Consider the following 20,874-nt stretch of genomic DNA (forward strand, 5'->3'; position numbering starts at 1 on the left):
AAGGAACCCCCTTGTCCGGGGGGTGCGGAGGTGGGGCCCAAAGGGGGGGTCCTGGGGGGGGGACACACACACAGGACACAGACACTTCCCAGCGGGACACGGGAGAGGGAAGGAGCCGGAGGTGGGGGGGGGCTGGGAGGGGAGGTTTTGGGGTACTGGGGGGGGGAAAAAGGGGGTCCCTCCCACTCTGGGAGACAAGAAACTTGGGGGGGCTGGGGGGCTGAAATGGGGTCCAGTGGAGGTTTGGGGGTGCAATGGGGGGCTGGGGGTCCAATGGACGTCTGGGGGTGCAATGGGAGGTCTGGGGGTGCAATGGGGGGTTTGGGGGTGCAATGGGGGTCTGGGGGTGCAATGGGAGGTCTGGGGGTGCAATGGGGGTCTGGGAGTGCAATGGGGGGGTCTGGGGGTGCAATGGGAGGTCTGGGGGTGCAATGGGGGTCTGGGGGTGCAATGGGGGGGTGGGGGTGCAATGGGGGGGTTGGGGGTGCAATGGGGGGGTTGGGGGTGCAATGGGGGTCTGGGGGTGCAATGGGGGGTCTGGGGGTGCAATGGGGGGGGTCTGCATGTCTGTACCCCCATTACAGAGGCCGGAGGCGCCGGAGGCCCCCCCGGGACCCCCCAGTGCCACCCTATGGAGGTGAGGGGCGGGGGGCGGTGAGGTTTGGGGGGGGGGGGGGCAGGGCCGGGTCCCACCTCCCCCCCCACGCCCCCCCCCTGCCCCATAGGAGCTGCTGGAGGTGGAGGCGCCCGAGGCCGCGGGTTCGGGGCTGGCGGTGGCGCGGGACCGGCGCGGGCTCTACATCGCCAAAGCGCCGCGGGCGCTGCGCGTCCAGGCAGGTGCGCCAAGGGGGGGAGACACCCCAAATCCCACCTGGATGTGATGGGGGGGTCCCAAATCCCACCTGGATTTAAGGGGGAGATCCCAGGTCCCACCCGGATGTGAGGGGGGGGTCCCAAATCCCACCTGGATTTGATGGGGGGGTCCAAGATCCCACCCGGATGTGATGGGGGGGTCCCGAATCCCACCTGGATTTAAGGGGGAGATCCCAAATCCCACCTGGATGTGATGGGGGGGTCCCAAATCCCACCTGGATGTGATGGGGGGGTCCCGAATCCCACCTGGATGTGATGGGGGTGTCCCAGATCCCACCCGGATGTGATGGGGGGGTCCCAAATCCCACTTGGATTTGATGGGGGGATCCCGAATCCCACCTGGATGTGATGGGGGGTCCCAAATCCCACCCTGCTTTGAGAGGGGGCTCCCAAATCCCACCCTGCTTTGGTCCCAAAACACACGGGGGGGTCTCAAATCCCACCTGCCTTTGGGAGGGAGGTCCCCAGATCCCATCTGGATGCAATGGGGGTCCCAAAACCCACCCGGATTTGATGGGAGGGGGTCCCAAATCCCACCTGCTTTGAGGGGGGGGTCCCCAATTCCATCTTGCTTTCACCCCAAAACACATCGGGGGGTCCCAAATCCCACCTGCCTTTGGGCGGGGTCCCCAAATCCCACCTGGATGTGTTGGGGGGGTCCCGAATCCCACTTGGATTTGATGGGGGGGGTCCCGAATCCCACCTGGATGTGATGGGGGGTCCGAACCCCGCCGCTCGGGGGGGGGGGGGACCCCGCTGCCGCCCGCAGGTGACCGTCTGGTGGGCGCCAGGATCTTCTTCGAGGGGGCCCCCCCCGAGGTGGTGGCGCGGCTGCTGGAGGGCGCCGGCGGCTGCCGGGTCTCGCTCTGCGTCCGCCGCCGGGCACCGGGCACCGGCACCGGCCCCGCGGGACACGGCGGGACGGGGACAGGGCTGGTAGGGCCCATGGGAGCGGGATGTGGGGTGCTGGGGGGGGCGGGATGGATGTGGGATGCTCAGGAGTCCCTATGGATGCAGAAGCAGGAGGTGGGATGCTCGGGGAGGTCCCTCTGGATGCAGCAGGAGGGATGCGGGAGGACCGGAGGGTGACTATGGATGTGGGAGCAGGATCTGGGATCCGGGAGGGGGAGGTTCCTATGGATGTGGGGTGCTCGGGGGTCCCCATGGGTGCAGGATCATGGACATAGGATGGTCAGGAGTCGCTATGGACGCAGGAGCGGGATGAGGGATGCTCAGTGGTCCCTATGGATGCAGGAGCGGGATGCGGGATGCTCAGTGGTCCCTATGGACACAGGAGCGGGATACGGGATGCTCAGTGGTCCCTATGGGTGCAGGAGCGGGATGCGGGATGCTCGGTGGTCCCTATGGACGCAGGAGCGGGATACGGGATGCTCAGTGGTCCCTATGGACACAGGAGCGGGATGCGGGATGCTCGGTGGTCCCTATGGACAGAGGAGTGGGATGCGGGATGCTCAGTGGTCCCTATGGACACAGGAGCGGGATGCGGGATGCTCAGTGGTCCCTATGGACACAGGAGCGGGATGCGGGATGCTCAGTGGTCCCTATGGACGCAGGAGCTGGATGCGGGATGCTCGGTGGTCCCTATGGACACAGGAGCGGGATACCATCTCCCATCTCCCCCCCACAGCCCATCCCCATCCTGACGCCGTCCAAGAAGCCGCCGGCTGCCCCGGCCGTGGAGTTGGCGCTTCCCAAACTTCCCAAGCTTGGGAAGAGCCGGAGCGCGGCCGAACCGGCCCCCCCGAGCCCTCCCGCCCCGGTGCCCGCACGGCCGCGGGCGGCGCCGCCCCGGTTAACGGTGAAGGAAGCGGCGGGCGGCAGAGCCCCGGCCATGGAGGAGCCGCCGGTTAAAGCGGAGCTCCCCGGTATCGCCCGGTTCCCGGCCGTGGAGGTGGCGGCCCCGAGGGTCACCGTGGGGCTGAGCCTGCCCTGCGGGGCCCCGGCGGCCGCTGCCGCAGCCAAGGAACCGGCGCTGCGGCTGCCGCGGGTGGAGGTAGCGGTGCCGGGGCTGCCGGTACCGGAGCCTCAAAGCAAAGCGGGGGAAGGAGCCGCGTTCGGCGGCATCCGCGTCCCTTCCGTCGCCATCGCGGTGCCCAGCGCCGCCGTGGAGCTGGTGCCTAAAGCGGAGCCGCGGCTGGAGGCGAAGGCGCCGGTGCCGCGGCCGGAGCCGCCGCCGCCGCCGGTAGCCCCGGCTCGGTTGAGCCTCCTGGAGGCGGTGGTACCGGCGCTCGGGATCGCGGTGCCACGCGTTGATGTGGCGCTGGCGCTGCCGACCGGCGCTGCCGAAGGCGAAGCCGCGTCCCGGTTCGCCAAAGGGCTCCGGAAGCTCAGCCTGGAACCGGAGCCCGCGGCCCCGGGAGCCACCGGAGCCGCCAAACCCAAAGCCCCCAGATTCGCTCTGCCGCGGGTCGGGTTGGCTCTGGCCAAGCTCCGAACGGGCAGCGACGGGAACGGGCGGCCCCGGGCGCCCCCCGGCCCCACCGCGGCCGCCTTGGACCTGGCGCTGGGGCCGGTGGGTGCCGCCGGTACCGGGGTGAAGCTGAAGGTCCCCAAGTTGTCGCTGGCGCCGTTCGGGGCCGCGGCTGCGGGGGGCGGCCCGGGCCGCCGGCGCTCGCCTTCGCTTCCGAAGCTCCCCGCGGGGCCGGAGCTGGGGGTGAAGCTGCCGAAGTTCGGGGGCTCCAGCCCCGATATCCGAAGCGGGGGGGACCCCAAAGCGCTGCGGCGCGGGGGGAGCGCCGGGAGCCTGAGCGGCGCTGCGGCGGGGCCGGGGTCTCCCGGTGCGATCCGAGCGCTGCTGGCGCAAGGGCCGAGCCCCCGGTTCACCGTCCCCGCCGTGGGCTTCTCGGTGCCGGGGCAAGGGGAGGATGAGGGGAGCCGGAGGGTCGCGAAGGGCACCGGTGCGGCGCTGAAGGTGCCGGTGCTGGAGCTGGCACCGCCGGGGCTGGATGCGACGGAGGAGCCGGTACCGGGGCGCTGGGCAGGGCTTAAACTGCCCCGCTTCGGGGCCGGGGGGGAAGGCACCGGGAGGATGAGGATGGACGGCGGGAGGAAGAACATCTTCACCCTGGCGAAGAGCAAGGAGGAAGGAGAAGACCCCGGGGTGCTCAATGGGGAGGGCAAAGCCCGGCGCCGGCGCTGGGTGCCCAGGGTGGGCTTCTCCCCCCCGACCCCCCCCAGCCCCCAACCCAAGGGGGGCAGGCTGCGCATCCCCGATGTCGAGCTCTGCCCCCCGGGGCACCCCCAGCTCCATCTGGGGGGGGCCAGGAACGAGGGGACCCCCAAGTTCCCGCTGATGAGCCCCCCGCTCTGTGGTGAGCGGTGAGGCCCCCCCCGGCATGGGGGGGGGCTTCGGGACCCCCTGAGCCAGCGGGGGGGCGCTGGGGGATCATCACTTGCTCCCCAAACCCTCTTTAACCCCCTTATTCCCCCCCCCCCCGAGTTCTAAATCCAGCTCTTTTGGGGGTGTTCGAAGCTTTTTGCCCGTGTTCCAGATGATGCTATTAACCGGGGGGGGGGGGGGGGCGGCAGCACCGGCCCCTCGGCCCCTTGCTCTTGGCTTGGCCAGAATAAAGGTTAACCCCAAAACCAGCCCCGAGCATGTTTGGGGGGTCCTGGGGATGAGGTTTGGGGGGACCAGGGATGGGCTTTAGGGTGATGGGATGGGTTATGCTGGGCTGGGGATGGGTCTTGGGGGTCTGGGATGGGTTTTGGGGGTCTGGGGTTGGGTTTTGGGGACCTGGAGCTGGGTCTGGAATAGGCTTGGGGGGTCTGGAGTTGAGGTTTAGGGGTCTTGGATGGGTTTTGGGGGCCTGGAGCTGGGTTTCAGGTATCTGGGGCTGGGTTTTGGGGTGTGGAGCTGGGTTTTGGGGTCTGGGGCTGGGTTTCAGGTGCCTGGAGCTGGGTTTCGGGTGCCTGGAGCTGGGTTTTGGGGTCTGGGGCTGGGTTTTGGGGTCTGGGGCTGGGTTTCAGGTGCCTGGAGCTGGGTTTTGGGTCCCCGAGGCTGGGTTTTGGGTGCCTGGAGCCGGGTTTTGGGGTCTGGGGCTGGGTTTCGGGTGCCTGAGGCTGGGTTTTGGGGTCTGGGGCTGGGTTTCGGGTGCCTGGAGCTGGGTTTTGGGGTCTGGGGCTGGGTTTTGGGTCCCTGAGGCGGGGTTTTGGGGTCTGGGGCTGGGTTTTGGGGTCTGGGGCTGGGTTTCAGGTGCCTGGAGCTGGGTTTTGGGGTCTGGGGCTGGGTTTCAGGTGCCTGGAGCTGGGTTTTGGGGTCTGGGGCTGGGTTTCAGGTGCCTGGAGCTGGGTTTTGGGGTCTGGGGCTGGGTTTCGGGTGCCTGAGGCTGGGTTTTGGGGTCTGGGGCTGGGTTTCGGGTGCCTGGAGCTGGGTTTTGGGTGCCTGGAGCTGGGTTTTGGGTGCCTGGAGCTGGGTTTCGGGTGCCTGGAGCTGGGTTTTGGGTTCTGGGGCTGGCTTTCGGGTGCCTGGAGCTGGGTTTTGGGTGCCTGGAGCTGGGTTTTGGGGTCTGGGGCTGGGTTTCGGGTGCCTGGAGCTGGGTTTCGGGTGCCTGGAGCTGGGTTTTGGGGTCTGGGGCTGGGTTTCGGGTGCCTGGAGCTGGGTTTCGGGTGCCTGGAGCTGGGTTTTGGGGTCTGGGGCTGGGTTTCGGGTGCCTGGAGCTGGGTTTCGGGTGCCTGGAGCTGGGTTTTGGGGTCTGGGGCTGGGTTTCGGGTGCCTGGAGCTGGGTTTCGGGTGCCTGGAGCTGGGTTTTGGGGTCTGGGGCTGGGTTTTGGTTGCCTGGGGCTGGGTTTTGGGTGCCTGGAGCTGGCTTTCAGGGTTCCAGCATCACCCCCTTCCAATGACATCAGCAGCGGAACGCGGCGCCACGGCAATGCCGGAACCCTCACCGCTGTTGGGGTCCCGGCTGCACCCATCGGACACCCCAAACCCCCGCTCTGGGCACCTGGGGGGGGGGGGGTGTGGTGGCTCCTCACCCCTTTGTCTCCACCAGCCATGGGGACACCGACGGCGCGCGCCGAGCTCTACGACGTGGTGGCCGCGGTGGGGAAGGGCACGTTCGGGGAGGTGGCGCGGGGCCGGCGCCGCAGCACCGGCGAGCACGTGGCCATCAAGATCCTGCCCAGCACCGGGCACCGGGGCCGGGTGGCGCGGAACGAGCTGCGGCTGCTGCGGGCGCTGCGGGCGGCGGGCGCCGATGCGGTGCCCATCGTGCGCTTCCTCGAGGCCTTCTCAGATGCCTCCTGCACTTACCTGGTGCTGGAGCTGCTGCAGCAGAACCTCTTGGACTTCCAAAAGCTCCGGCGCTTCTCGCCGCTGCCTGCCCGGCACATCCGCACCATCGCGGCGCAGGTGCTGGCGGCGCTGGTGAAGCTGGAGGAGCTCTCCATCATCCACGCCGACCTCAAGCCGGAGAACATCATGTTGGTGGATCACGCGCGCTTCCCTTTCCGCGTGAAGCTCATCGATTTCGGCTCCGGTTGCCTCGTGGCCGACGTGGCTCACGTCAAGGAGCCCTACATCCAATCCCGGTTTTACCGCGCCCCCGAGATCCTGCTGGGGCTGCCCTTCAATGAGAGGATGGACGTGTGGTCCTTGGGTTGTGTCCTGGCCGAGCTCCACTTGGGTTGGCCGCTCTACCCCGGCGCCAGTGAGTACGAGCAGGTCTCCTACATCTGCTCCACGCTGGGGCTGCCGCCGGCCGAGCTGCTCGGTGCCGCCGGCAAGGCCGGCTCCTTCTTCCACCGGGAGCCGCATCCCACCGGGCCGTGGCAGCTCAACGCCGCGGGTGAGGAGCCGGTGAAGCCCATGGACCGGAGGAAGTTTGTCTTCTCCTCGTTGGATCAATTGGGCACCGTCCCCCGGGCGCCCGAACCGGCCGAGCGCCGCGACCGGCACCGTATGGTGGAGCTGCTCAAGGGGATGCTGACGTGGGACCCGCTGCAGAGGCTGGGGCCCAGCGCCGCGCTCCGGCACCCCTTCATCAGCCAGGAGGATCCCAACGCATCCCCCCGGCACCCCGGCACCGAGGACGGCGGGTTCGGCGGCCGCATCCAAGCACCCAGCACCCAGCTCGATGGGCTGAGCCTGGGGGAGCCAGGGGGGGACGCGGCTGCTGTGGGGCTTTGCCAAAGCGTCATCCCCACAGTTTATGCCCCCCGGCCCCGGCAGCGCCGCCGAGGGCCCAAGGTGGAAGCGGCCGCTCGGAATCTGATCGTCTTGGTGCCCCCCGGCACCGCGGCGGAGCAGAACGTGCCCAGCAGCCCCTACGCTTCGCCCCACAGCACGGTACGGTGGTGGGGCAGGGGGGGCCGGGGGGCTGGTGCCCCACACCGGGTCGCTCACCCTTCCCTGTGAGGCCAGGAGGAAGCAGCCGGGGATTCACCGGGATCCGGCGCCCGCGGCCGTTCCCCAATAAACACTTTGCCAAAGCCAAGCGCTTCCTCGCCCTTTGCCGGCGCAGGTTTGGTGACACCGACGCTCAAGGGGTGTCCTGGCTCCCCCCCCCCCAACCCCCCAATGCAAAGAGCAGAGGAAACGGGGTGAGTTTGGGGTGGTTTTAGCCCAAATTGGAGTGCAGTGGCCGGATTCGGTGCCGCCGGCGCCTGCGGTTCCCCGGTGCTTAATGGGAGCCGCAGCGGCTCTGCCAGCGCTCGGTGTCACCAATGTCAGCGCTGTACTGGGAGCTCCAGTCCCGCTCAAACACCGCCGCCAGCTGCTCCCGGATGGTGCCGGTGCCGGTGCCGGTGCCGGCGGCACTCACCGTCTGGTTGACCACCAGCGCCGAGCCCGCCGTCTGTGTGAAGTAGTCACCGGACCAGTTGGATGTCCCTGAGAAGAGATCTGGGGTGAGGAGACGGGGGGGGGGGACACCCCAAAACCTGCCCCCGAACGCCGGCTCACCGATGTACGCCGCCTTCTCCGTCACCATGTACTTGTTGTGGTTGACGCGGGCGTAGGGGATCCGCGCTTGCGCCGCACTCGCCGGCACCATGAAGAGCCGCTGCGGGGAGTGAGGCCGCGGTCAGGCACCGGCGCCGGCCCCATGGCTGCACCGTGATACCCACCATGGGCACAGCACGATGCCCACCACGGCCCCACTGCGATACCCACCATGGGCACACCACGATACCCACCACGGCCCCACCGCGATGCCCACCATGGCCCCACCACGATGCCCACCATGGGCACACCATGATACCCACCATGCCCACATGATGATGCCTACCATAGCCCCACCACGATACCCACCATGGCCCCACCATTACACCCACCACGGCCCCACCACGATGCCCACCACGGCCCCATCACGATGCCCATCATGGCCCCACCATTACACCCACCACGGCCACACCATGATACCTACCACAGCCCCACAATGATACCCACCACGGCCCCACCGCGATACCCACCACGGCCACACCACGATACCCACCACAGCCCCACAATGATACCCACCACGGCCACACCGCGATGCCCACCATGGCCCCACGATGATACCCACCACGGCCCCACCACAATACCCACCACGGCCCCACCACAATACCCACCATGGCCCCACCACGATGCCCACCATGGCCCCACGATGATACCCACCACGGCCCCACCACAATACCCACCATGGCCCCACCACGATGCCCACCATGGCCCCACGATGATACCCACCATGCCCACATGATGATGCCTACCATAGCCCCACCACGATACCCACCATGGCCCCACCATTACACCCACCACGGCCCCACCACGATGCCCACCACGGCCCCATCACGATGCCCATCATGGCCCCACCATTACACCCACCACGGCCACACCATGATACCTACCACAGCCCCACAATGATACCCACCACGGCCCCACCGCGATACCCACCACGGCCACACCACGATACCCACCACAGCCCCACAATGATACCCACCACGGCCACACCGCGATGCCCACCATGGCCCCACGATGATACCCACCACGGCCCCACCACAATACCCACCACGGCCCCACCACAATACCCACCATGGCCCCACCACGATGCCCACCATGGCCCCACGATGATACCCACCACGGCCCCACCACAATACCCACCATGGCCCCACCACGATGCCCACCATGGCCCCACGATGATACCCACCACGGCCCCACCGCGATACCCACCACGGCCACACCACGATACCCACCACAGCCCCACAATGATACCCACCACGGCCCCACCGCGATACCCACCACGGCCACACCGCGATGCCCACCATGGCCCCACGATGATACCCACCATGGCCCCACCACGATACCCACCACGGCCCCACCACGATGCCCACCATGGCCCCACCATTACACCCACCACAGCCACACTACAATACCCACCACGGCCCCACCATGATGCCCACCATGGGCACACCACGATACCCACCATGGCCCCACCGTGATACCTACCATGGCCCCACCGTGATACCTACCACAGCCACACCATGATACCCACCATGGTCACACCATGATACCCACCACGGCCACGCTGTAATGGCTCCGGTTATCGGCCACGGCCGCCAGCGACTTGAGGAAGGGGAACATGGTGGCTTGGCTGTGCCGCCAGCAGCCCACCAGCAACCGCAGCCTCACCCGCCGCTCCACCATGGCTCTGCGCAGCGCATCATCGATCGCCGGCCAAAACCTGGGGGGGGGTGGGTGGAAACAGGGTGGGCACCACGGCACCGGGACCCCGGCACGGGGCCCCCAGTGCTGCCACAGCCCCACACAGACCTCTGCGGGTGGGAGAACTCGGTGGTGGGCAGGTAACTCATCACTGCGATGTCCACGAAGGCCTCGGCGGCGGCGATGACGCTGAGGAGGGCACCGAGGTCCTCGGTGCGGCCGGTGGCACAAAGAGCCGGGGGGGAGCTCTGCGGCAGCGGGATGCGCTCGGGAACGGCATTCCCGGGGCCTCCCGGTCCCGCGGCTCCGGGAATCCCAAGGGTAAGGGCTCGGGACGTACCGAGAAGTAGACGGCAGCAGCGGAGCCGTTGAGCTGCAGCTCCAGCGGCGTCTCCGCGTTGAAGGCGGTGGAATAATTCGCCGGCCACGGCACCGGGATGGAGGCGCCGGGAACGCCGAGAGCCCAATAGGCTTCGAAGATCTTGCCTAAATCTTCGGCCAAGCAGCTGCAGTTGTAGACGGCAGCACCGAGCTCCTTCACCTGCAGCACCGGGAAGGTTTGGGCAGAGCCCGGCGCCGTTCGGCACCGATTTGGCACCATCTGGTGCAGCTCACCTGGGTCAGAGACCTCCAGTCCATGTTGGCGCTGCCCACGTAGAGGTGGGCGCCGTCCACCAGCCAGAACTTGGTGTGCAGCACGCCCCCCGTCAGCCGCGGCAGGTCCACGGCGCGCACCGCGGCACCTGTGGGGCACCGCGCGCTGAGCCCCACGGCTCGGGGGCGGAAAACCCCGGTTTGGGGCAGAAAACCCCGGTTTTGGGAAGAAAACCCCGGTTTGGGGCACAAAACCCCGGTTTGGGGAAGAAAACCCCGGTTTGGGGCAGAAAACCCCGGTTTTGGGGCAGAAAACCCCAATTTGGGGCAGAAACCCCTGGTTTGGGGGCAGAAAACCCCAGTTTGGGGGCAGAAGACCCCAGTTTGGGGCAGAAAACCCCACAGTTTGGGGCAGAACCCGCTGGTTTTGGGGCAGAAACCCCCAGTTTGGGGCAGAAAACCCCAGGCTGGGACAGAAACCCCCCAGGTTGGGGCACAACCCTCTGGTTTGGGGGCAGAACCCACTGGTTTGGGGGCAGAACCCGCTGGTTTTGGGGCAGAACCCGCTGGTTTTGGGGCAGAACTCCCCAGTTTGGGGCAGAACCCGCTGTTTTTGGGGCAGAACCCGCTGTTTTTGGGGGCAGAACCCGCTGGTTTTGGGGCACAACCCGCTGGTTTTGGGGCAGAACCCGCTGGTTTGGGGGCAGAACCCGCTGTTTTTGGGGCAGAACCCCCCAGTTTGGGGCACAGCCCGCTGGTTTTGGGGCAGAACCCGCTGTCTTGGGGGCAGAACTCCCCAGTTTGGGGCAGAACCCGCTGTTTCGGGGGCAGAACCCGCTGTTTCGGGGGCTTCCCCCCACTCACCGCTGCTCTCCAGCGCCTGGAGATCGCGGGGGGGCGCCTTCGCCGAGGGGCGGCTGACGGCGACGCGGACGGTGACGCCGCGCCGGGACAAGCGGAGCAGCTCCTGCAGGACCTGCTCCCCCTGCAGCGGCACAATGAGCGCGGAAAGGGGCAGGAACGGGGCAATCCCGCCCGGAAAGGAGCCCCCAGGGGTGCTGGGGGCACCCACCTGGGTGGCGGAGGGCTCCTGGGTGTGGGTGTCCTCGTTGGTCAGGGTCCAGTAGAAGGAGGCGATGTCCAGGCTGTGGGTGGCGCTGCCCAGAAGGTTCATCCATGTGGAAAAGGTGGATGGATTCGGCGCGGAGCCGGCGCCGAAGCTCATTCCCTCCGGGATGCTCTCCACAAGGACGATCCTATGGACGGGATTTGGTGGCACCGGGATGGGGGGTTTGGGGGGGGCATCACCCCCACTTCAGCCCCTCTTACCGGCACGGGTCAGCGCAGGCTTTGGCATCGCCGCCGGCACCGCGGCACCGACCGGGGTTGAGGCGGAGGTTGAAGAAGAAGAGGAAGATGAGGATGAAGAGGATGAGGAGCGCAATGGGGGGCAATGCCCCGCGGCAGCGCTGGCGGGAAAAGGGGGGGTCAGCATTCCAACGGTAAGGAATGACATCAATGAAAGGGGTTCGATGCCGCCGGGGGGATGCGGGCACTTACCTTGGGGAGCACCCCATGGTCCTGCAGTGGGTCCAGCTGTGATGGGAGGCAGAGAATTAGGGTGAGGGGGGGACCCCGAACCAAGGGGGAGGCTGGAACCCCCCCCAAATCCTCAGGATCCCCAAGGAAAGGTGCCCCCCACTCCAGTATCAGCAGGGTGGGAAGGAGGGGAAGGGTTGTGGGGTGCTGAGGGGGGGGCAAGGGCCTATGGGACCCCCAAGTTTGGGGTTATGGGGTGCTGGGGGGGGCCTGTACCTGCTTGTAGGTGCTGTTGGGCTTCATCCCGGCGCGAGGCTGGAACAGGAACAACCGGATTCCTCCCAACACGCCCGGGAAAGGTGGGACCCCCCCTCCAGGGCCCCCCCAATACCTAAAAGTGGGATTTGGGGGTACAGACAAAGGGGAGACCCCCCCCAAAACCCGGCTGGGGCTGAGGCTTTCCCAACCGGCGCTCACGTGCCTGGAAATGGGAAGTGCCGGATCCTTCCCCCACCCCGTCCCCATCCCGCCCCATTGGGGCTCTTCCCCCCCCCCCCCATATAGAGTGGGGAGCCCCAGTTTTGGGGTGCAACCCCCCCTGGGGACCCCTCCAATGGGTTGTGCCCCCCCCCAAGCCCTGCCCTATGGTGGGGGCTGGGGCTCGGATGGGTTTGGGGGGGTCAGGGCTGGGGTCTGGGGTTCAGATGAGGTGTGGGGCTGGGGTTAGGGTCGGGTTTAAGGCCAGGGGCTGGGGTAAGGGCCAGCGTGGGGCAAGGGCCGTGTTTAGGGACCATTTTAGGGCCAGGTTTAATGCCAAGGACAAATTTAGGGTCATTTTAGGGCCAGTTTCGGGTTTAGGAACCATTTTAGGGCTGATTTTAGGGCCAGGGACACATTTAGGGTCATTTTAGGGCCTATTTCAGGGGCAGGGATGGATTTAAGGCCAATTTGGGGCCAAATTTGGCACAGGACCATTTTAGGGCTGGTTTTAGGGCCAGGGATGGGTTTTAGGGCAATTTCGGGGGCAGGTTTGGGGCAGAGATGTATTTAGGGACCATTTTAGGGCCAGGTTTAACGCCAAGAACACATTTAGGGGTCATTTTAGGGCCAGTTTTGGGCCAGTTTTGGGCCAGTTTCAGGTTTAGGGACCATTTTAGGGCCAAGTTTGGGCCAGGGACACATTTAGGGTCTATTTCAGGGTCTATTTTAGGGGCAGGGATGGGTTTAAGGCCACTTTGGGGCCAGTTTTGGGCCAGGGACACATTTAGGGCCGGGTTTAGGGTCAGGGTCGGGTTTAGGACTCCCCCCCCCTCCCCCCCGCCCCGTACCGGAGCCCCCGGTGGCGGTTCCCGGCGCCGTCCGCTTGGGGGCGCCCTCGCCCGTCCCGCGCTCTATGGTCGCCCCCCCGCGTTGTCCTTCCCGCGCCGCCGCGGCCTAGAGCGTCCCCCACCTCCGCCTCCAACCCCGGAGAGCGGCGGGGTCCGCCGAGGACGTCACTTCCGGCGCTCCGTGACAGGCGCTTCCGGTGGGGCCCGGCCCGGCGGCGGAATGGGGCGCGGCGGGAGCGGAGAGGTGACGGGGGGCAATGGGGCGCTATGGGGCGGATAACTGCGGCCTATGGGCGCTATGGGGCGGGAGGGGGGGGGTAAGGGGGGGTCTGTGGGGCGGGAAGAGGGGATAAGGGTCGTCTATGGGGCCGGAGGGGGGGATAAGGGGGTCTATGGCGCGGGAGGAGGGGATAAGGGGGGTCTATGGGGTGGAAGAGGGGGGTAAGGGGGGTCTGTGGGGCGGGAGGGGGGGGTAAGGGGGTCTATGGGGCAGGAGGGAGTGTAAGGGCTGTCTATGGGGCAGGAGAGGGCAGTAAGGGAGGTCTATAGGGCAGGACAGGGGGATAAGGGGGGTCTGTGCAGTGGGAGGGGGGGATGAGGGTCGTCTGTGGGGCGGGAGGGGGGATAAGGGGGTTCTATTGGGGGGGAGGAGGGGATAAGGGGGGTCTGTGGGGCGGGAGGAGAGGATAAGAGGGGTCTGTGGGGCGGGAGGAGGGATAAGGGGGGTCTGTGGGGCAGGAGAAGGGATGGGGGGTCTATGGGGTGGGAATGAGGGAATAAGGAGGGTCTATGGGGCAGGAGGAGTGGATAAAGGGGGGTCTGTGGGGTGGGAGGAGGGGATAAAGGGGGTCTGTGAGGCAAGAGAAGGGATAAAGGGGGTCTATGGGGTGGGAGGGGGGGATAAGGGGGGTCTGGGGGGCAGGAGAGGGGGGTAAGGGGGGTCTGTGGGGCGGGAGGAGGGATAAGGGGGGGCCTATGGGATGGGAGGAGGGGATAAAGGGGGTCTGTGGGGCAGGAGGCTGCTCTATGGGGCAGGAGGCGGCTCCATGGGGCAGGAGGCTGCTCTATGGGGCAGGTGGGGGCTCTATGGGGCAGGCGGGGGCTCCATGTGGCCGCTGTCTCCCTCAGGCTGCTCCCGGCGCCGCCGCCTGACGCCGCGGCCCCGCCATGGTGTCCGTCACGATGGGTGAGCCCCCCCCCCCCCCCAAATCCCCCCCCCCTTCCCGCCCCCAATCCCATCTCCCCATGGAAACCCATCCCATGGGATCCCCCCATTCCCTGTGTTCCTCGCAGCCACTTCCGAGTGGATCCAGTTCTTCAAGGAAGCCGGGATCCCGCCGGGCCCCGCCGTCAGCTACGCCGTCATGTTTGTGGACAACAGGTACCCCCCCCCCCAAAAAAACAGATCCCACGGGAGGCAAATCCATAGGGAATGAGGAGGGGGGATCCCTCGGGACACGGTTTTCCTGCCGCCAGGATCCGGAAGAACATGTTGTTGGATCTCAACAAGGAGCTGATGAACGAGCTGGGCATCACGGTGGTGGGAGACGTCATCGCCATCCTCAAGCACGCCAAAGTGGTGCATAGGCAGGTACGGGAACGGGTTATTCCCATGGGAATGGGGCAGCCGCAGGCTCCTGCCCCTTCTCCCGGCGGGAAGCTGGCGTTTTCCAGCCTTTTCCAAGGGTTTCTTCCCGCAGGAGATGTGCAAAGCGGCCACGGAGCTGCTGGGCCCCGGCTCGTCCCCGCTGCCCCCGGAGCTGCGCCGCGGAGCCAGCACCGGTGAGCGGCGCCCGGCCGCGGGGACCCTGCCCGGGAAGCGGGAATGCCGGGGGGGACGGGGGGGGGGTGGGATGGGGTGGAATGGGATGGATTGGAGTGGAATGGAATGGGATGGGATGGAATGGGATGAATGGAGTGCAATGGGATGGATTGGAGTGGAATGGAATGGGATGGGATGAATGGAGTGGAATGGGATGGATTAGAGTGGAATGGAATGGGATGGGATGGGATGAATGGAGTGAAATGGGATGGATTGGAGTGAAGTGGAATGGGATGGGATGGAATGGGATGAATGGAGTGGAATGGGATGGATTGGAGTGGAATGGAATGGGATGGGATGAATGGAGTGGAATGGGATGGATTAGAGTGGAATGGAATGGGATGGGATGGGATGAATGGAGTGAAATGGGATGGATTGGAGTGAAGTGGAATGGGATGGAACGGGATGGGATGAATAGAGTGAAATGGGATGGATTGGAGTGGAATGCAATGGGATGGAATGGAATGGAATGGGATGAATGGGATGGATTGGAGTGGAACGGAATGGGATGGAATGGGATGAATGGAGTGGAATGGAATGGGATGGGATGAATGGAGTGGAATGGGATGGATTGGAGTGGAATGGGATGGGATGGAATGGGATGAATGGAGTGAAATGGGATGGATTGAAATGGAATGGGATGGGATGGAATGGGATGAATGGAGTGAAATGGGATGCAATGGACTGGGATGGAATGGAATGGGATGGGATGAATGGAGTGAAATGAGTTGGATTGGAGTGGAATGGGATGGGATGGGATGGGATGAATGGAGTGAAATGAGTTGGATTGGAGTGGAATGGAATGGGATGGAATGGGATGAATGGAGTGAAATGGGATGGATTGGAGTGGAATGGAATGGAATGGGATGGGATGGGATGAATGGAGTGAAATGGGATGGATTGGAGTGGAATGGAATGGGATGGGATGGAATGGACTGGGATGGAATGGGATGGGATGGACTGGGATGGAATGGGATGGATTGGAGCAGAATGGGATGGGATGGAATGGACTGGGATGGAATGGGATGGGATGGACTGGGATGGAATGGGATGGATTGGAGCGGAATGGGGTGGGATGGACTGGGATGGAATGGGATGGATTGGAGTGGGATGGGATGGAATGGGATGGAATGGGATAGATTGGAGCGAAACGGGATGGAATGGGATGGATCGGAGCGGGATGGGATGGGATGGAATGGAGCGGGATGGGATGGGATGGATTGGAGCGGAATGGGATGGAATGGGCTGGATTGGAGCGGGATGGGATGGGCTGGATTGGGATGGGATGGCATGGATTGGAGCGGGATGGGATGGGATGGATTGGAGCGGGATGGGATGGAGTGGACTGGGATGGAATGAGATGGATTGGAGCGGGATGGGATGGGATGGATTGGAGCGGGATGGGATGGGATGGGATGGAGCGGGATGGGATGGGATGGGAGGCAGCTCAGAGCTCCCGCAGCCCCAGCAGGGGCAGGGGCACCTCCCAGGCTGCAGCTCCCGGTCTGGTGCTGCCCCCGGCGCCCCGAGGCCCCCTCAGGGCTGTGTGCCGGGATGTGCCCCATCCCACGGGATGGGCTCCCTCATTCCCTGGCGATGCTCCCCCGCAGCCGCCGGCCGCATGATCGCCAACAGCCTGAGCCGGGATTCGCTTCCCGCCGCCCCGCTCCAGCCCCACGGCTCCAAGATCTCCATCACCGTCCCCAACAAGCTGGTGGCGGCGAAGGCAGGTAGGGAAGGGGCTGATCCCGCCGGGAATGGTGCCGGGAAGGGCTTTGTGCATTCCATGGGGCATGAAACTCCTCATCCAGCAGCTGGGAAAGGCCTTTCCCATTCCATGGGGCATGAAGCTCCTATTCCAGCAGCTGGGAAAGGCCTTTCCCATTCCATGGGGCATGAAACTCCTCATCCAGCAGCTGGGAAAGGCCTTTCCCATTCCATGGGGCATGAAGCTCCTATTCCAGCAGCTGGGAAAGGCCTTTCCCATTCCATGGGGCATGAAGCTCCTATTCCAGCAGCTGGGAAAGGCCTTTCCCATTCCATGGGGCATTAAGCTCCTATTCCAGCAGCTGGGAAAGGCCTTTCCCATTCCATGGGGCATTCAAGTCCCACAGAACATCCTTGTCTCTCCATTGGAGACCTCAATTTGATGGATGGAGCACTCGGTGGATGAAGACCTGGCTCCATGGCCACACACACAACGAGTTGTGGTCAATATCCAGTTGGAAACCAGTAACGATGGTGTTCCTCAGGGATCGGGGTTGGGATTGATCCCGTTCAACACCTTTGTGGGCATCATGGACGGTGGGATTGAGGTGATGACACCAGGCTGGGTTAGAGGGAAGGGATGGGATCCAGAGGGACCTGCACACGCTTGTGAGGGTCAACGTCAACCTCATGAAGTTCAACCAAGCCAAGGGCAAGGTCCTACATGTGGGTCACTGCTGCAGGTTGGGGGGAGAAGAGGTTTGGAGCAGCCTGAGGAGAAGGATTTTGGGGGTGTGGGGTGAGGAGAAGCTTGAGATGAGCCCCAAAACCACCCGTGTCCTGGGCTGCGACCATGGGTTGAAGGGGCTGATCCTGCCCCTCTGCTCTGCTCGGTGAGACCTCACTTGGAGTATTGTGGCCACTTGTGGCGTCCTCAACATCAGGAGGACATGGAGGTGTTGGAGCAGGTCCAGAGGAGGCCACGAGGATGAGCAGGAGCTGGAGAACCTCCCATATGGAGCCAGGTTGAGACCATTGGGGCTGGAGAAGACCTCAGAGCAGCTGAAGGGGGCTCCAAGGATGCTGGAGATGGGACCTTCAGCAGGGATTGGAGCGGTAGGACAAGGGGTGATGGCTTCCAAGTGAAGTTTAGGTTGGAGATAAGGAAGTTCTTCCCTGTGAATGGGATACCCAAGGAAGTTGGGAATGCTCCATCCCTGGTGGTGGTGAAGGCCAGGTTGGATGGAGCCTTGGGTGATGTGGTTCAGTGCGAGGTGTCCCTGCCCATGGCGGAGGCTTGGAACTGGATGATCTTAAGGTCTTTTTCCAAGCCAACCCCTTCCATGATTCCATGAAAGTCCTTTTCCCTCCATCCCAGCAGGATTAGGGAACGCGGGCGCCGAAATTCCATCGATCCCGGCGAAGCGGCGCCGGGTGACGGCGGAGATGGAGGGGAAGTACATCATCACCATGCCCAAAGGCACCACGCCGCGGACAAGGAAAATCCTGGAGCAGCAACAAGCAGCCAAAGGTACCGGCGGTGCCTTCTGCTCCCTGCATTCCCAATTCATCCCCATCCGTCCCCAAATCCCACCCCAAAAATCCCACCTTGGCCTCTTGAATCCCAAAGGGCCGCCCAGGACGTCGGTCTTCGACCGGTTGGGAGCCGAGGCCAAGGGGGACGCGGCTGCAGGAGGGAAGGTGAGAGGAGATGGGGTGATCCCGGAGGGGTTTTCCTCCTTGGAATTCGAAGCCCTGGTGATTTGGGAACCCCGGGAGGTGTTTTCCCTCCTCCCGAGGGAAGTGGAAGTTTTGGGATGTCAAACAAGCCTCATCCCCTCCAGCAATCCAGGAGGGAACAGGGTTTCCTGGGAGCTGAGCCCTGTTCCCTCATTCCATTTGGGAATGGAACGGCTCATTCCATTGCCCGTCGCATCCCAAAAGTCCCCTTGGGAAGGGTGATGGAGCTGGGATGCGGGTGCTGGGAGCTGGGATGTGGGTGCTGATGGGTGCTGCCCCCTTTGGCTCCAGCCCACCGGCGTCTTCAGCCGCCTGGGAGATTCCCTACGGGATAAATCCATGGAGAGCGACGACGACGATGACGACGACGGCTCCGTCCTTCCATACGCCGGTGTCCTGAAGAAACCCAATGCTCCATGGAAAGAGAGCGCCGAGCCGGGAATGCCGGTCAAGGCGAAAGCCACCAGCTCGGAAGTTAAACCCATTCCCACCCCCAGGAATGCCGCCGGTGTCCGGCCGGCACCGTGCCAAGCGGGAGAAGGGCGAGAGGCCGACGACGGCGTGAGCAGCAGCAGCAGCAACAGGGATAAATCGGAGCGGGAATGTCGGGTGATGATCCGGAGGACGTGGGGCTGCGGGAAGGTGAGCAGCACCAGCGATGCCATGATGGACAACGCCGGCACCGTCAGCGTCTTCCAGCGCCTGGGCAAGAAAACGGATTGAGATCCAATGGGATCCGTCTGCTTCCGGGGCTTCCCCGTTATCCCAACGCAAGAGCCAGCGGAGACTCGATCCCGGGGGATCACCCCATAGGGGAATCCTATGGGGAAGGGGTTAATGCCGTGTGGAAAGGGAGTTTCCACAGGGAAAGGCTTAATCCCAGTGGGAAGCATCCCATAGGAAAACAATGGAGGGAAGAGAAGGGGGGGGATAACCCTTCCCAAGAGATTCCCTGCCCGTGGTCCGGGTGAATCCAGCCGAATCATCGCTCTCCATCCTCTTCCCCACCACTGAAGCCTTGATTTGCCCCTTTATTCCCACCCCCCCGCCGGTTCTTTCCTGCTTTGAGGAATTCTCCCCGCGCAGGCTGGGTCTGGCCTTGCTGTGCCTGCTTTTCCCTTCCTCTGCCGCTTGGTTGCCCGGTATTTATGGATCCGCTCCGGAATGCCGCCCTCGATCCTTCGGGACGATGGCATCCATTGGGATGGATTTCGGAGCAGCATTCCCGAAAAACCCCCCAAACCCACCCCAAAACCTTAAGAAGAACCTTTTTGGGGGGGGCTCAAAAACCAGCACCACCCCCCCCCCCCCCCCCCAAAACTGCCTTAATTCCCGGGACGCCGTCGCTCCGGACATGGCCTTTGCCTGGAATTGCTCCTTTTCCCCCCAAATCCCAGGGGGTTTTCCTCAACTTATTTATTTTGCCCCAATTCCTCACAAATCTCTTGCCCCCCCCCACCCCCCAATCTGGTTTCTTTAGTTCTGCTCTAAACCCCAAAACCACCTTTTTTCTCCCCAAAACGAAGCTGGGGGGAGCCGCGCCGGGAGGTTTGGGATGCGGAAATCCCCCCATTCCTTTGGTTTCAGACAGAAAATCCCCCCAAATTCACCAATTCCTGCATTTTTCATAGAAAAATTCACCAATTCCTTCATTTTAAGAGGAAAATTCACCAATTCTTGTGGTTTTATCCTGAAAATGCACCAATTTCTTCATTTTTAATACAAAATTTCATCGATTCATTCATTTTTAATACAAAAATTCATCAATTCCTTTGTTTTTAATACGAAAATGCACCAATTCCTTCGTTTTTAACACAAAATTTCACCAATTCCTTCATTTTTAAGATGAAAATTCAAAATTCCAATTTTAATATGAAAATTTGCCAATTCCTTTGTTTTTATCATGAAAATTTACCAATTCCTTCATTTTTAATGCGAAAATTCACTAATTCCTTCTTTTTTAACACAAAATTCAAAATTCCGTCATTTTTAATATGAAAGTTCACCAATTCCTTTGTTTTTAACACAAAAATTCGCCAATTTCTTCATTTTAATATGAAAATTCATCAATTCCTGCATTTTAACACAAAAACTAAAAATTCCTTCATTTTTAATATGAAAATTTGCCAATCCCTTGGTTTTTACCATGAAAATTCACCAATTTCTTCATTTTTAATACAAAATTCACCATTCCTTCATTTATAATATGAAAATTCGCCAATTCCTTTGTTTTTATAATGAAAATTCACCAATTCCTTCATTTTTGATACGAAAATTCCCCAATTCCTTTGGTTTCACCATGAAAATTCACCGATTTCTTAATTTTTAATACAAAATTCGCAAATTCCTTTATTTTTAATGTGAAAATTCAAAATTCCTTCATTTTTAGCACAAAAATTCCCCAATTTCTTGCTTTTGCCCACTTTGGGGGTGTTTTTCTTCCCGTTTCGGGCGTTTGGTGTGTGTGCGCCACGAGTGCTTCGGGGGAGGGTCTTTTCCCCCCCCATTTTTGACCTCTTTTGGCAATAAAGCGTGAAACGGCCCCGTTCTGGTTTATGCAAATCCATGCAAATTAGATGGGGGCTGAAAGGGGGCGGGGCCCGGGCTGCGCC

General features: G+C 62.9%; 3 protein-coding genes across 4 annotated transcripts; 2 read left to right on the forward strand and 1 right to left on the reverse strand.

The window, feature by feature from the left end:
- Nucleotides 1-5,887: 5,887 nt before the first annotated feature.
- Nucleotides 5,888-7,249, forward strand: HIPK4 (homeodomain interacting protein kinase 4). The gene has a single exon (XM_030475115.1). The coding sequence runs from the start codon at nucleotides 5,888-5,890 to the stop codon at nucleotides 7,247-7,249; it is 1,362 nt and encodes a 453-aa protein (XP_030330975.1).
- Nucleotides 7,250-7,435: 186 nt separating this feature from the next.
- Nucleotides 7,436-14,162, reverse strand: PLD3 (phospholipase D family member 3). Its single transcript, XM_030475116.1, has 13 exons — nucleotides 14,147-14,162; nucleotides 12,994-13,258; nucleotides 11,942-12,056; nucleotides 11,687-11,722; nucleotides 11,456-11,595; nucleotides 11,199-11,382; nucleotides 10,991-11,111; nucleotides 10,148-10,275; nucleotides 9,873-10,073; nucleotides 9,641-9,780; nucleotides 9,386-9,551; nucleotides 7,796-7,895; nucleotides 7,436-7,723 (listed from the first exon to the last, which is right to left on the reverse strand). Exons 1-13 carry the CDS (start codon nucleotides 14,160-14,162, stop codon nucleotides 7,515-7,517), a joined length of 1,821 nt encoding a protein of 606 aa, XP_030330976.1. The 3' UTR covers nucleotides 7,436-7,514.
- Nucleotides 13,008-20,804, forward strand: CUNH19orf47 (chromosome unknown C19orf47 homolog). 2 transcript variants are annotated; one of them, XM_030475141.1, is made up of 9 exons: nucleotides 13,008-13,237; nucleotides 14,122-14,179; nucleotides 14,287-14,374; nucleotides 14,470-14,584; nucleotides 14,694-14,775; nucleotides 16,426-16,545; nucleotides 17,904-18,053; nucleotides 18,153-18,223; nucleotides 18,554-20,804. In XM_030475141.1, exons 2-9 carry the CDS (start codon nucleotides 14,161-14,163, stop codon nucleotides 18,983-18,985), a joined length of 1,077 nt encoding a protein of 358 aa, XP_030331001.1. In that variant the 5' UTR covers nucleotides 13,008-13,237; nucleotides 14,122-14,160; the 3' UTR covers nucleotides 18,986-20,804. The 2 variants fall into 2 exon arrangements, with proteins under 2 accessions (XP_030331001.1, XP_030331000.1); XM_030475140.1 differs by having other exon boundaries at nucleotides 13,009-13,237; nucleotides 17,901-18,053.
- Nucleotides 20,805-20,874: the final 70 nt, after the last annotated feature.

The sequence above is a fragment of the Strigops habroptila genome, unplaced genomic scaffold (genome assembly GCF_004027225.2).
Source record: "Strigops habroptila isolate Jane unplaced genomic scaffold, bStrHab1.2.pri NW_022045631.1_ctg1, whole genome shotgun sequence".
Taxonomy (NCBI): Eukaryota; Metazoa; Chordata; class Aves; order Psittaciformes; family Psittacidae; genus Strigops; species Strigops habroptila.